General features: G+C 33.3%; 1 protein-coding gene across 1 annotated transcript in view; it reads left to right on the forward strand.

The window, feature by feature from the left end:
* The first annotated feature begins 2,406 nt into the window (after positions 1 to 2,406).
* Positions 2,407 to 14,471, forward strand: part of LOC127832370 (guanylate cyclase 32E-like) — a 52,718-nt gene continuing 40,653 nt past the window's right edge. Inside the window, exon 1 of the mRNA XM_052357805.1 lies at positions 2,407 to 3,428. Within this exon, the coding sequence (XP_052213765.1) occupies positions 3,033 to 3,428 (396 nt within the window). The 5' untranslated portion in view covers positions 2,407 to 3,032. The remainder of the gene's footprint in view (positions 3,429 to 14,471) is intronic.

The following is a 14,471-nucleotide window of genomic DNA, read 5'->3' on the forward strand; positions in this document are numbered from 1 at the left end:
CTTATAATTACGGTAAATTACCACTTTACGCACATGCATTAAGTCCGGGTTTTTCCCAAAACTCAATATATTCAATGTACTTGTATACTGAACACTATAATGACATACTTACGCCAAATGTTAAAATTGAAGTAGGTTTATAACAAACCGTAAATTCCGAATGTAGTGTAAAATTTGTTTTTTTTGGTTGTATGACTATTTTGATTTGAATTGATTGAAGGCCAATATTTATTACGTACATTCAATGTAGTAAAAATCAATATTTGATGCGATAATATATATATATAATGTGTACAAAATGTCTTTGGTCATATAGAACCGAAATCAGTTAAAAGCTTTACATAACACTTTACCTTATGTTGATATTACATTTGCGCTGGCTTTGAACGACATTAATTACAGTTAATTATGAAAATGCATCCTCTACGCTCAGTAGTGGAAGGAATCGACTGACCTTCTGTATTTTCATCCACACTCTTTGGTATTAAACAAACACAATTAAAATAGTCACCTTGCATATGGCAATAGCGGAAAAAAACAACATTTATAATAATAATTAATAGGGAATTTTTTTATCAACAAGCGCTAGTCTGTTATTTATGGAAAGTGACATATTTCCTAAAGAACATTTGACAAAACATACACCACAACATAAAACATAATAATAAAAGCAAATAATGAAAGCTGTGGTTTCCGCCATGAAATGGTCGATACCAGAAGTCTAGTTTGATCCGCACTGGGTGATTTTAATAGATTTTAACATGAACGTTCTCATACGCGCTGTGTTTTGTTTTCGTTACCCGGACAAGACTCGCAGGGAATATGCATGGCATAATAATCTAACAGGTAACTGCGTTAAAACTATTACAGAGTCACGCACAATTTTCCAAACACATGCAAAACAGATTGCTTACCTTGTTTCAAACTGGGTTAAAATGTGACTTCTACAGATTTCAGTTTAGCGCCGCGTTCTTCTGTAACAATTATAACAAAGAAGCAATAGCTACTTCCTGGTTGTTTCACAGTTTACATTGCTTGTCATTGCTTTATATGTTTGTATTGTAGCTACAGTTCTAGTTAACGCAATACAAACTATAAAACAATAAATCATCAAAATAGTTAAAGAAGCATTGTTTTATTTACTTGATAGCATAATATGAAGGAGAAAACAGATATTACACATGTAGTTATCAGTACAAAGTGATAAATTTTCTTCCTTTTTAATTGAAAACATTTTTTTCTCATAATTATTGTTCACGAAACACACGATATATTTCACGCATACGCATAACTTTAAGTAATTACATTTGTATTTGAATTTAAATTTACATCCAATTATAGAACTTATATAGTTTAAAGTTGTGATCCATAAGAAAACGACTATGTCTAATTATAGAATATGATCGTTGCATTCGACTTGATAAATACAATTCAACAAAATAGCATCGGTATGAAAAAACTGCTTGTAGTCTACAACTGAACCTCTTTCTGGGAAAACTGGACTGAATGCGCATGCGTGGAGTTATCCCAGATTAGCCTGTGCAGTCCACACAGGCTAATCAGGGATGACACTTTCGCCTACTCATGATTTTCCTTAAGAAAAGACTTCATGTAAACGAACAAATCCAAACAAACCGAAAGTGTCGACCCTAAATAGCCTGTGTGGACTTCTTAGACTTATCTGTGACGACACTTTACGCTCATGAATGATAACAGTTTCATCAGAACGAGTATCAAATCACAATTACTAGCTATTTACATTAAGTAGCGAGGGACCGCTATCCCCGGAACTATGGCTGGTTAACAGCGATCCCGATACGCTGTCTGTGAAAGCTATAAGTTTTCAGTTCAACATGAGAAACCTGTTCTATGTGGATTATATACGTACTCATTGATAACAAAGTTTGCACAACGAGAATGAATCAATTCCGCGCCGTTATTTGATTATGATAAACAGATGGATGTCCTTTTATTAAGGCTTGAATTTTCAAGTCAGATATTTATAGAACATAATTGTTTATTGTAGTTTTATTTCAGTTAGCAAAATCACTCAGTAATAAGGAAATAGACCCGAAATGGACCCGATAAGGCACTGGTATTTGCTTACTTCGAGTATCGGTGCGCGGCTGGTATTTGTTCAGTAACGGTTAGCAGCCGTCAGCTGGAAGTGAGAGCGAACGACACTTCGCCGCTACTGGTACAGTTAATCACGCGGACCTCCACTCGAAACACCGGGAAATGTTTGCTTTCGGATTTGAACTTTTACTTCAGTGCTTCAACTATGATTGACTTAAACTCGCTGAGCGAGGGAATACAAATATTCAATACAGTGATTTGTATAATTAAGATTGAAAACTGTTTTTCTCATTAGTTCAACACGTCGCTTTTACTAGTTCTTTATACGGTCCGCCGAGTTTAAAAGGAAAGTGCCAATATTGAAATAATACTTAAAGCGTAATTACTTCATTTTTGTTGGATTTTCAGTGTGAAACTTGCAGATTCAGATTTAATTAAATTTTACTTCAAATTATTTGTTTAACCCGTATGTTTTGCTTTGCAAATCTATCGGTGGATATTAAACTGTACGATATAAATATAAAAACAGACGGCTCACATCTTCACTAAATCAGTATTTACGTTTTTTTCTGTCGGATAGAAGGGATAAACACAGAGTTCTAGATTTATTTGAGGGTGCTATTTATACATATGGATATAAAATTAGTGGATACAATATCGAACAACACGTTTTTCGTTGACATTTGTTTTTTGATTAATACAGACATTGAATGAAGTAAATAATGACACGGATTTTTTTTAATGATCTATAGGAATTGGCATTTTAGACACAAATGTATAAATTGCAGAGGGAGTGATTAAAATCCACATAAATCTTAACAATCCGTACGACATGTTTGACGGTTAACCCTTGCGAGCAACCACAGCGCAACAATCATTTGAAATAAGTGCGTTAAACATATCCGTGGGTGTAGGCATAATTATGTTTATATAAAATGTAAACAAACTATACGAACATGCGGGATTTTCAGACACAGAATTGCGTCACCTGGCAAACTCTGACATTCTGGTCTATAAGTCTGGCTGCGCTGAGCTGGTCGGCATCGGCGGTGGAGGATACTCGTGTTCCGCTGAAGATATCCTTCCTTACTTCCGCCGGCGACTCTAAAGGATCCAAGACATTCGCCGGCGCGTTCTTTAGTGCCCTGGACTTTGTGAACCAGAACAAGTCACTGCTGCCCGGTTACAGACTGGAATGCCTTTTTAACGACACAGACCGAAACTCCCTGAATGCCATTAACGCAATGACGTCACACTACGGGAACGAGATTCTCGCGTTCATCGGGCCTGACGAGTCGTGTCTCTGTGAGTCGACGGTGGCGGCGGCATGGAACCTTCCCATGATCGGTTACGTAAGTCGTCTGCTTGAAAAAATGGTCCATCTTTTGTATGATGTATCGATTTTTATCACATGCCATACCCTGTTTCCCATGTAATATAACCTATACATATAATTTTATCTTTCACGTGTGTAATATACTTTTTAAGCGTTTTCATTGGCTAAGTTTTCGTTAATTTAACAATCGCAATTTGTTTTTTTGCTGAAATGACGTTGCAACGTCAAAGGACGTCACGAAATGTAAACAACATTCGGGATTTATCATTATGTTTGCGTAAATATTTATTTAATTTGCTAATTTAAAAGCATGTGATAAAAAAGATCTGACACTCTTTGTCATATCATACCATATTATTATTTAACTCGCTTATGAAGTTCGTTAGTAAGCTCGCCAAAGGCTCGCTTACTAACACAATTCCTGAACTCGTTTAATAAAATATGGTATGATATGACAACTCGTGTCATATCCTTGATGTATTTTAGAGCTAATTATACATAAAGCATATTTATATTTTGTATTTAAAATCGCAATAATGGTCGGTCTCAGTATGAAATAACAGCGTAATTAAAATTAATTGCACAATGTCAAAATGAACGGATACCCGTCTGCCAATTGATTACACGAACATTTGATTATTTTAAGTTGAGTTTAAACCAATTATTTTAGCTCAATTGCATCGAAAGCCTCAGTCTTATTGAAACGCTCTCGAGTTCGTTTCCTGGGCCTAATTCCAGTACTTGGTGTCTTTGCAGAGATCTTAAGAATTATTTTATGTTTTACGGTTTTACTAGAATAACTTTGTTTGGAAAAAGTTAAACTTTCATTTAAGACAAATCTTTAATTAATCTATTATCTCCAAGTATATACACAAATAAGAAAACACATTTTCCCTCTCGTCTATTGCTCATCATTTAACAACTTAGGTTGCTCGTTTGTAACAGAGATTTGTAAAGGTAATATATTGACACCGATAAAATACTTAAATAATGACTTGTATACATAATCTATGCGTTATCAAATTCATGTCGCAAATATTGCCAAATTCATTTATTTACGACCGCTTTTCATTATATCCTTAAGTTTTTTTCTGCATGGTTATCATAACAAGCAAAACGTGTAAATAATAACTGATATAAATAAATACATTTGCGTTTACGTATAAATATATAATAAGCTATTAGCTCGTACAAAAAATACTTTTTTCCATAGACTACTGATTTGAATATTATATCAAGAAAAAACAAAATAGTAGATATATATAGGATCTGGCACGAGTTGTCATATCATACCATATTTTATTAAACGAATTCATGAATTTTGTTGGTATGCGAGCCTTTGGCGAGCTTACTAACGAATTTCCTGGACAAGTTTAATAAAATATGGTATGAAATGACAACGAACGTCAGATCTTTTTATCACATGCTTTTAAATGAGCAAATTAAATAAATATTTACGCAAACATAATGATAAATCCCGAATATTGTTTACATTTCGTGACGTCATTTGACGTTGCAACGTCATTTCAGCAAAATAACTAAATGCGATTGGCCAATCGAAAGAAAACTAAGCGAATGAAGACGCTTAAAAAGTGTATTACACATGTGTAAAATAAAAATATTCGTAATGGTTATATTACATGGGAAACAGGGTATGGTATGTGATAAATATACATATAAACACGATAAGAAAATTAAAATATGTTGGTCTAAAGGCACAGGTTCACCTTTTGACAGAATCATGTTTTTCAAAACTTGTAATAGATGAAAACAAACGAATGAATGAATTACATTTTTACATGTTTGAAACGCAAAATAACACTCGATTAAGAAAAAAATGTTTCACGTATCGGTCTGTCTATGGATATTCATCAAGCGAATTCAATAAAATACGTTAGTTTTTTTTATAGTTTTCATTGGCAATCAGAAAATTACAGGTGTTTCTGAAATAACTATATATAAGAATAGAGTGTTTACGTGTAAATGAACGTTCTTACGACAAATTTATAGGAAAATAAATTAACCATGTTTAAAATATTAATTTCTTACTTTAGATGTTTAAGAATTCGCAAAATAAGCAATTCTGCCAACAACAGATGCTATTAGAACATACTGAAACCGATATACTGGCAATTCGCTAATAACTTTTGATTAAGTTTACATTGTGCTTACCCGTGGTGCAATCAAGCTTGACTTCTTAATTTTTTCTATATTGACAATATTTGACGAGTGATTTTGAGTCTATAGGTTATGATTATTGAAGACATAAGATTCATAAAACCTACTGCGTAGTTGTTTAGGAAAAAATGGACTATAAAGGCTGTATGGTTAATATTTAAAAATTTTCAATTCAAACATTATTCGTAAAAATACTGAATAATACATGTGACGTCTTTTCCAGGCTTTATTTCTTAGATCCGCGGTAACTGGTCTTTATGATGATCAATTCGAATTCCTCCTTCTAAATGCTACTCGAGCTGTTTTAAATGTGATAGTTATACTTATGAATCGATTAAAAGGTCTGCAAATAACTCGTATGGTGACTGTCATTGGAAATACATTACTGACAACAATGCCACACCTTAGCGTCCCGGAAAGAGATTCTATGAAATTTTAAAACACAACAAGAGATTACAAATGACACCATTAGGTCTGACAGGCCATTCATTGCTATAACAAAACGTCTATTTTTGTCCGATATAGATTAATATTATATGCTTGTTTTTTTAAGCGAAATGAAAAAAAAAAATACTATAAAAAAATAACGAGACACTATGCTTAACGTAATGCCCATTAGTTGGCATCGGCGCACATTAACGTCCTAAAATAATATCTTATATATTATAATCGAACGTTCTTTAAATTAATTCGCCACCCTCTTATAGTGTGTCTTCATTGCTTTAAGTTCAATAAACTAACACGCATATTAACTTTATCGTGTCCGACGAGTATTATTAAATCAAAGTACTGACAGTACTGATGTGACGATGCTTTTGAAGAGGATGGATATAAAAGCATCAATTTACGTTTATCTACAACACCAAAATTGTTTAAGTGGGTACGAACATTTTGGGTACGAAACAAAAATTTGGGTAGGAAAAAAAATGGGTAGGAAAAAAATGGGTTAAAAAAAATTGGGTACGATAAATTTTAGGTAAGAAAAAAATGTGGGGGTATAGGGAAGTAGTACCCGTGGGGAACTTGACCCATTCAGCGAAACTGGGAGGCGGGTTACATTCTCAATCAAATATAACAAGAAATATCTTTAAAAAGATATTCGACGTGTACTTTCTGTACCACTTATCTTAAAAAACGTTCTGTTACAGTAAAACGTTTGTGGGTTATAACATTACGTTTCAGCAGATATATTCAAAACTTGACATGATCTTTAATTACACCATGCACTTTAATTTCACATGTATATCATACCAAACTTTATATTTCTTTGTTTTCTTTCCTAAGTTAATGATGTCATGTGTACGGACGTGATTTCACATATTTTTTCTCTTTTGATAAATGTTTTTTTCTTCTCTAATTCAATAAGCTTGGGCATGTTTGTTCGTTAAGTACGGCAATAATTTCATGATGATTTCCGAAAGTAGGTATGAGCACATAGTCGTAAAAGTACTTGAATACGTGTGTTCGCCCATGAACACATGGTAAGGTTGACTAAATCTCCGCGATATGACCTAATATGTGTTTAAAACAGCAAACAATATCCAACAAACGAATGACTTCTCAAACATACTATGTGCACTGATGTGGCTCTGTAATTTCTGTTTGAAAAGTTTATTAAATATGCGAAATGAGAAAGCACGCCTAAGAGCGATTTTCATAGATATTATATGTGTGTGTATCAGAGTTTATTTACAGGTTCTACTGGCCTCTTCACGAAGTCTTTGTAGCCCGACCTGCTCCCATAGATATTATATGGCTATTATACTGTTTATATACCATACTCGCTACAACGTTTACAAATGGCAGGTTTGAAATAATTCGTTTTCTTAACACTCATGATCGCGTTATACACGTTTTCATTCGCAATTTATTTAAAGAATCACTACAAATGTCAAATACAATACAGAAAATGCATAGTTGTTTCATTGATCTAAAAAACATATAATTGATTGAATATAACTGATTTAAAATTAACGTTTTCAAACTATCATTCAATCTTTTTTCCAGAATATGATGTGCTATTTATAGCTGAGCTTTTTTTACCTTTATCAATGATAATCAGCGAGGTATGCCGATTAGAAAAGTCGAGCTATCTCAATCGGACTGGCTCGGTCATTTACATAGGTCTCCATTGTGAAGAATTTTTCATGGTATGATAACTTAGACGAGCTGCTTCGCAGCATCGTCAAAAATGTCTGTCATTGAAGACAAAAATATCGAATCAGAGGCGTATCCAGAATTTTTTCCGAGGGGGGGCTCAACGGGGAAGGGTGCGGGAGGGGTGTCCCCTTCCGTCGTTGATTTTTTTTTTTTAATGGTACCTTCAAATGATGCAATTTCATGCTATCTAATCAGCATTATGCATGATAAAAGTGCATGTAAAACAAGAACTTGAGTTTAGACATCAAGTGTGACAGACACACAGACAGACATACACACAGGGGTAAATCAAATGTCTCTCAAACCAGTATTTTGTTTTAATAACATTACTACGCTTAAAATAACTATAGACGCGACTAAAATAAGAAAAAAAACCAGGTTAATTGCATTAAAAATCTTACTTCAACAGAATTAGTCCAAATTTATGCCTTTTCCGTGCATTTTTTCGGTACTCTTTATTCGTTTACTTTTCACGATTCCCAGAAATTGTTGCATGTAACAATCTGTGCGCGCACATCGCGAAAATATGAGACATGCCGATATTCACATGTTCAGTGGGTATACCCTGTCCCGATTTGATGATAATTTTATCAAATCTTTTAATAGTAATATATATGCCGAAATTGTATTGGAACAAATTGCGAAGGTTTTGGGGTTTTTTCAGTTCTTGAGCACATTTTCATGTCAATGTTGCTCAAAAGAAGATCGACCGTTAAAACAGAAACTTGTTAAATGGTAAATAAAAGTTATAAAAAAAGTAAAATTAATCTTTCGGTTTCTCTAAATTTGTTCAGTGAATCGAATTTTCGGACAGACAGACAGACAGACAGACAGACAGACACACAGGGGTAAATCAAATGTCTCTCAAACCAGTATTTTGTTTTCCGTGCATTTTTCGGTACTCTTCATTAAACTTGCGCATAAATTGCAGACCACTGCGCTAGTGTAAACACATAATTTCAAGTATTTGATTTATTTTAAAGAAAATTCTTTTACTTTTTCACGATTCCCAGAAATGGTTGCATGGAACAATCTGTGCGCGCACATATCGAAAATATGAGACATGCCGATATCCACATGTTCAGTGGATATACCCTGTCCCGATTTGATGATAATTTTATCAAATCTTTTAATAGTAATATATATGCCGAAATTGTATTGGAACAAATTGCGAACGTTCTAGTTTTTTTTCAGTTCTTGAGCACTTTTTCATGTCAATGTTGCTCAAAAGAAGATCGACCGTTAAAACAGAAACTTGTTAAATGGTAAATAAAAGTTATAAAAAAAGTAAAATTAATCTTTCGGTTTCTCTAAATTTGTTCAGTGAATCGAATTTTCGAAGTTTTGTTGACCTCATGTCTATTGCAATCGAGTACTCTCGCTTTTCGGATGTTACCTCTCGACTCAAGGTAAACGACGCGCGAAGTGTATGTCATTTGCGGATGTGTATGAAACTATCGGCTATGTGTGGTTAAACACGCTCTAAATAAACAATTTTGACATGGATTGAACAAGAATGAAATAAATCTTTTTAGGTACATCGTTTATTGCGGCCTTGTTTGAATTAATTCAGAAATTATTTTAGTTGTTTCCTTAACCGCTCGACTGAAGGTAATTGGAGGATATTGTTTTTCACAAGTCCGATGCGGCAGCCATTTGTAAACATTTACCTATAGCTAAATGTATCGATGAATTTCATAAGTTGAATGTATCTCCTTCAGCCAATCAAATAGTGCAGTTTATCACTTACAGTCAATGAAGCGTGCAGTTAAGCTGGCGAAGGTTAGATCGTCTGTACACATGCCTGGGGCTAATCACACAAATTGACAGCTGTTAATGGCCTAATTAGGGGCATATGAAAGGAAATACACAAGTGGATTGGAACTGAAAGGGGCTCATTTTTTTAAAAATCATATCTAGCCAGCCAGCTGGGGGGGCTTTAGCCCCATAGCCCCCACCTAAATACGCCTCTGCGAATTGTGACATTTCTATCGGTAAATGTCGGCTACACGGAAATGTTGAGTTGATAAAGGACATTGAAAAACAACATTATTTCGAGGCCATCGAAATTATGTGAAATAATTTGTCAGTCATGTTAATTTTAACAAAAAGATGTGAATCCTTAGAAGACGATAAAGATGTAGTTCACATTAAAAAGACAAAAACATTTTCTAATACAATTCCCTGGTTTCCTGGTTGTGAAACATGGCATGTTGACAGGCCGACATTAAGCTCCACTTACGTTAAACAACCCGACCGGTAATGTTGCGATGTATTTCTCATTTCACTTAAGAAAATATTTATTATAAAATTCCTGTTATGATCAACAAAATGTTCGCACTGTTTATATGTATCTGTCAATTCATGCACCAATCTTTGTCATTCTTTTGTAAGGCTCAAACAAATCGTGCTGACGTCTTCGAATTAATTGTTATCCCTCAAAACTACAATTGATGTTTTATGAATCTAAATAGAGAACTTCTTAATTTTATGTTACATCAAATTAGCATTGTACACACTGCGTAATAACATTTACTTTCTATACATATTGCGCAATATTTTTCTAATTTGCCTGTTGAAGACTTGATAGAATACCCAGCATAATTGATCGGAAAGTTATATATATCTCAAACATTTTACCGCTTCTTTTGTATTATAATCTTGATAATACGGTTCACAGTCCTTGTTTATAAAAGTTACAATTTGATATCCCGTCTCTATCTTAAATAAAATCACACAGAACTAGAAAATAAATATTTGACAGCGTATATGATTCGTAATAATCGTTTTGTGCATGTAAGAGAAATAGTTTGCACTTATTGACTTCCACGTCTGTGGTAAACAATAAACCAGGTCCGAGCAAAATCTTCCTCACATGATTTATGAATGTTAGACGCTCCTATGGATCTATATCTGACAAGAAGTCATTCAGTTAAATCATTCTCTAGAATGATATTGGATTATAAATTGTATACCACTAAGTTAGCATAAATTTGTATTTTATTAGATCTTAATTGCCATTTATGCTCATATTGTCTTTCACGGTATTTAAGCATTTATATCATTTAAATGGTTAAATGACATAGCGACAGTATTTCCCTAAATATAAACTATTAAAAAATAAAAACAAATAGCCTATTAACCTATTGATATTTATGAAATAATAGCGTTAAAATAAATATTATTACTATAAATAGTTATAAATTTACGAGCGGGTCGTTATTTGTATCCGTTGGGCGAATACAATATATCGGACAAGGTCGACTTTCTATATCTGAGAAGAATCAGATCGCGCGAAACAAGACATGACATATTCCCCTTCTAGCTTTCAGGAATTGAAAGAGACTGTGCATGAGCGAAATAGTTTGTTGCTGTTTTTCTTACTATATATTATAATAGAAAAACAATTAAAGGGAGGTGTGAACGTACAGATACGAATGTGTCAATATTTTCGCGCTGACGAATCCTATTGGCCCATTGCGATGGCACGTGATATCTTGATACTATACTAGTACACGATAGGTTGTTATTGATAACTGGAAGCGGATATCCATGTTTAACGCATTTATGAATCGAAGGACAATACTTACTACTATATAAAATCTATGAAGGCAACCTGATTATGTATTTATTATCTTTGGGCAATGTTGTAAACGCTGGGCAAAAACTGCGATTACTAGATGTTAGATGTGAATTTACAACTCTAAATTTATGTCGCACACAATTATCGAACATAAAACCGTAATGTCGTTAAGTTAGGTCAATAAGGTCATTGCGACCAATAACATATGTTTTATCATAAACACATATCGTTACTATAGACAGCAAAAAATGACTTCGCGTGTTAGCGTTAAAGTAATATTTTTGTGGATATGAATTAGTCATATGAAGTTTAAAGGGGCCTTTTCACAGATTTTGGCATTTTTTAACTTATTCATTAAATGCTTTATATCGATAAATGTAAACATTGGATCGTAAAAGCTCCAGTAAAAAATCAAGAATAAAATTTAAAAAAGGAAAAGAACATTGCCCTGACCAGGTTTCGAACCAGTGACCCCTGGAGTCCTGCCAGAGTCCTGAAGTAAAAACGCTTTAGCCTACTGAGCTATTCCGCCGAGTACATATTCATAAAGTATTTTATACCTTATATAAGCAATCTTCGTAGTTTCACAAAATTTAACGACAAAAACAGAACTCTCCAAATTATTCAATCGTTTCGCGTTGCAACGCTTTATAATTTTTAGGTTTTCAAATCGTCAAAAGGTGCATATAATGGCTATATTAGACCATGGTAAATGTTCAGTATTACTGTTTCCTCACAAATATTATAACTAAAACGAAAATTTGCGAATCTGAAACAACTTTTTTCAATTTTGTCAATTTACCAAAGCGTGAAAAGATCCCTTTAAATGATTGTCCTTATTGATTAAGTTTGAATTACGGGCGGTTTTCACACCGCGATAAAGTGGCAACAACTTTTTTTGGGCCAGTGAAACCCCTGAAAAGCGTTTTATTATTATATTGTTGAAATACATAAAAGATTACATATACACCAAGTTAAACTTATCAGCTGGTTAATGTTTGAAATAATACTTTTATGAATTTACATAAATTTTTTAAATCCTTTAAGGACCTTGTTGTCATCAATTCTTTAAATTTTAGCGTATTTGTTCTACAGAAGTAGTATCTTTTTTTAAACTTCCTTCTATGTTCATTAAAAAGGGACATATACGCATGTAGTGAAATTCATCCGCCACATCCTTGCATGTACAATGAGGGCATGTTCTCTCATTTATGTCTTGACTGGTCCATCTACCTTTCTCATTTGGGAAACAGTGATTTCCAGTTCTAAGTTTAATAAATAAAGATGATTCATATTTAGTTAATGTGATTGAATATTTCTCTAATTCAATCTTATCCTTAAATATTGAATAGTTTAAGCCTTTTGTTGAGTTTTGAAGTGAGGTATGCCAGGTTTGCTGGTATTGATCAAGTAATATGCCCTTTATAGTGTACTTTATATTTTTATTTTGGATTTGATCGTGATTTAGCCAGATGTCATTTCTGCCAGTTTGTGTGAAGATGTTTTTTACGTAATTTATCCATTTAGATTCAAAGTTAGGAAGGTTTAACATGTATTTATATATGAGATATGCTAATTTATCCGGTTTCCCAGTTATTAATCTATTCCAGTATGCAATCATTCTGCATTTTATAGTGAGTTCTATGGGGTATCTTCCGAATTCTGCGTATATCATATATAGTGGGATGCTTTTTTTTAAGATTGAAAGTTTTTCTCAGAAATTCATTGTGTATTTTCTCTAGTAAATCAATGCTTTCATAGCCCCAAACCTCTGCTGAATATGTTAATATTGGCAGGATAGTGTTATCAAAAAGTTTTAATATCAGATCTATTGGTAAATTAAGGTTATTAATGCTTGAATAGAGTAGGTGCATTCCTTTTTTGCTTGTTGTGCAAGATGTTTCTTTGCAGTTAGGAAGCTACCAGATTTTGCTAAAAAAAACCACCTAGATATTTGTATGAGTTAACAATTTCTAGAGACGTGTTGTCTATTTTAAAAGAGACGTTTCTTTTTTGCCTTGATCCGAAAATCATTACTTTTGTTTTATCCTTATTTTTATTTAACTTCCATGTTTTACAGTAATAAGCAAAGTTATTCAGTCAGTTTTGTAGTGTTTGGGCATTTTCAGCAATTACGACTGTGTCGTCTGCATATAATAGTGCAATTATTTTGAGAAAAGTAGCAATATCGTTTTCTGGATTTGTAAGTTCTATACAATGGTGGCCTTTAGATTCTTTGTAATTCATTTAGGAAAAGGGAAAAGAGAACGGGCGATAAATTTCCTCCCTAACGCACGCCGCAGTTACATGAGAAAATTGGGGAGTTTTGAGTTCTAACCGAGACACAGGATTTTATATTAGAGTACATTTTTCTTATTAACCTGAGAAATTTACCATTTATGTTGTAATTAATAATTTTTGTCCATAGACTCACACGCCAAACAGAATCAAAAGCTTTTGAAAAGTCTATGGGACATACAAAGATTTTCTTTTTTGTAGTGCCTTAGTATTTCTACTATTGAATTTAAGGTGAAGATGTGATCAGTTGTAGAATAATTTTTTCTAAAGTCAGCCTGGTTTGCAGAGAGTACTTCATTATCTTCAAGCAATTTACCAAGTCTGTCATTTAAAATGGCTGTGAGAAGTTTACTTACACAACTTAAGAGTAATTGGGCGATAATTTTCTGGACCTCCAGTATCGTCCTTATTTTTATACAGTGGGATTATGGCCCCTTTACCCTATTGGACTGGTAATATACCTGTTTCCAGTACTACATAAAATAAGGATACATATAAAGGTAACATCTTTTCTTTTGAGTGTTTAATGTATTCATTTACAATGCCATCCAAGCCCGGTGCTTTATTATTCTGAAGTTTATTTATACATGTTCCTATTTCTTCAGCTGTTATGTTTACATTTAATATATTATTATCATTTTCTATATCAATGCTATTTATTATATGTGACTCATCAGTATCATGGTCCTGGTTGCTGGCCTTTTCAAAATAGTTTTGTAATAAGTCTAGAGGTGGCATATCATCATTTTTATTTTTGGCTTTAACTTTATTTAAGTACTTCCAGTATTCTTTTGGCTGTTTTGTTTGCATGGTTCTAAGGACACTTTCCCTATTTTTGTT

This window comes from Dreissena polymorpha, chromosome 5 (genome assembly GCF_020536995.1).
Source record: "Dreissena polymorpha isolate Duluth1 chromosome 5, UMN_Dpol_1.0, whole genome shotgun sequence".
NCBI lineage: Eukaryota > Metazoa > Mollusca > Bivalvia > Myida > Dreissenidae > Dreissena > Dreissena polymorpha.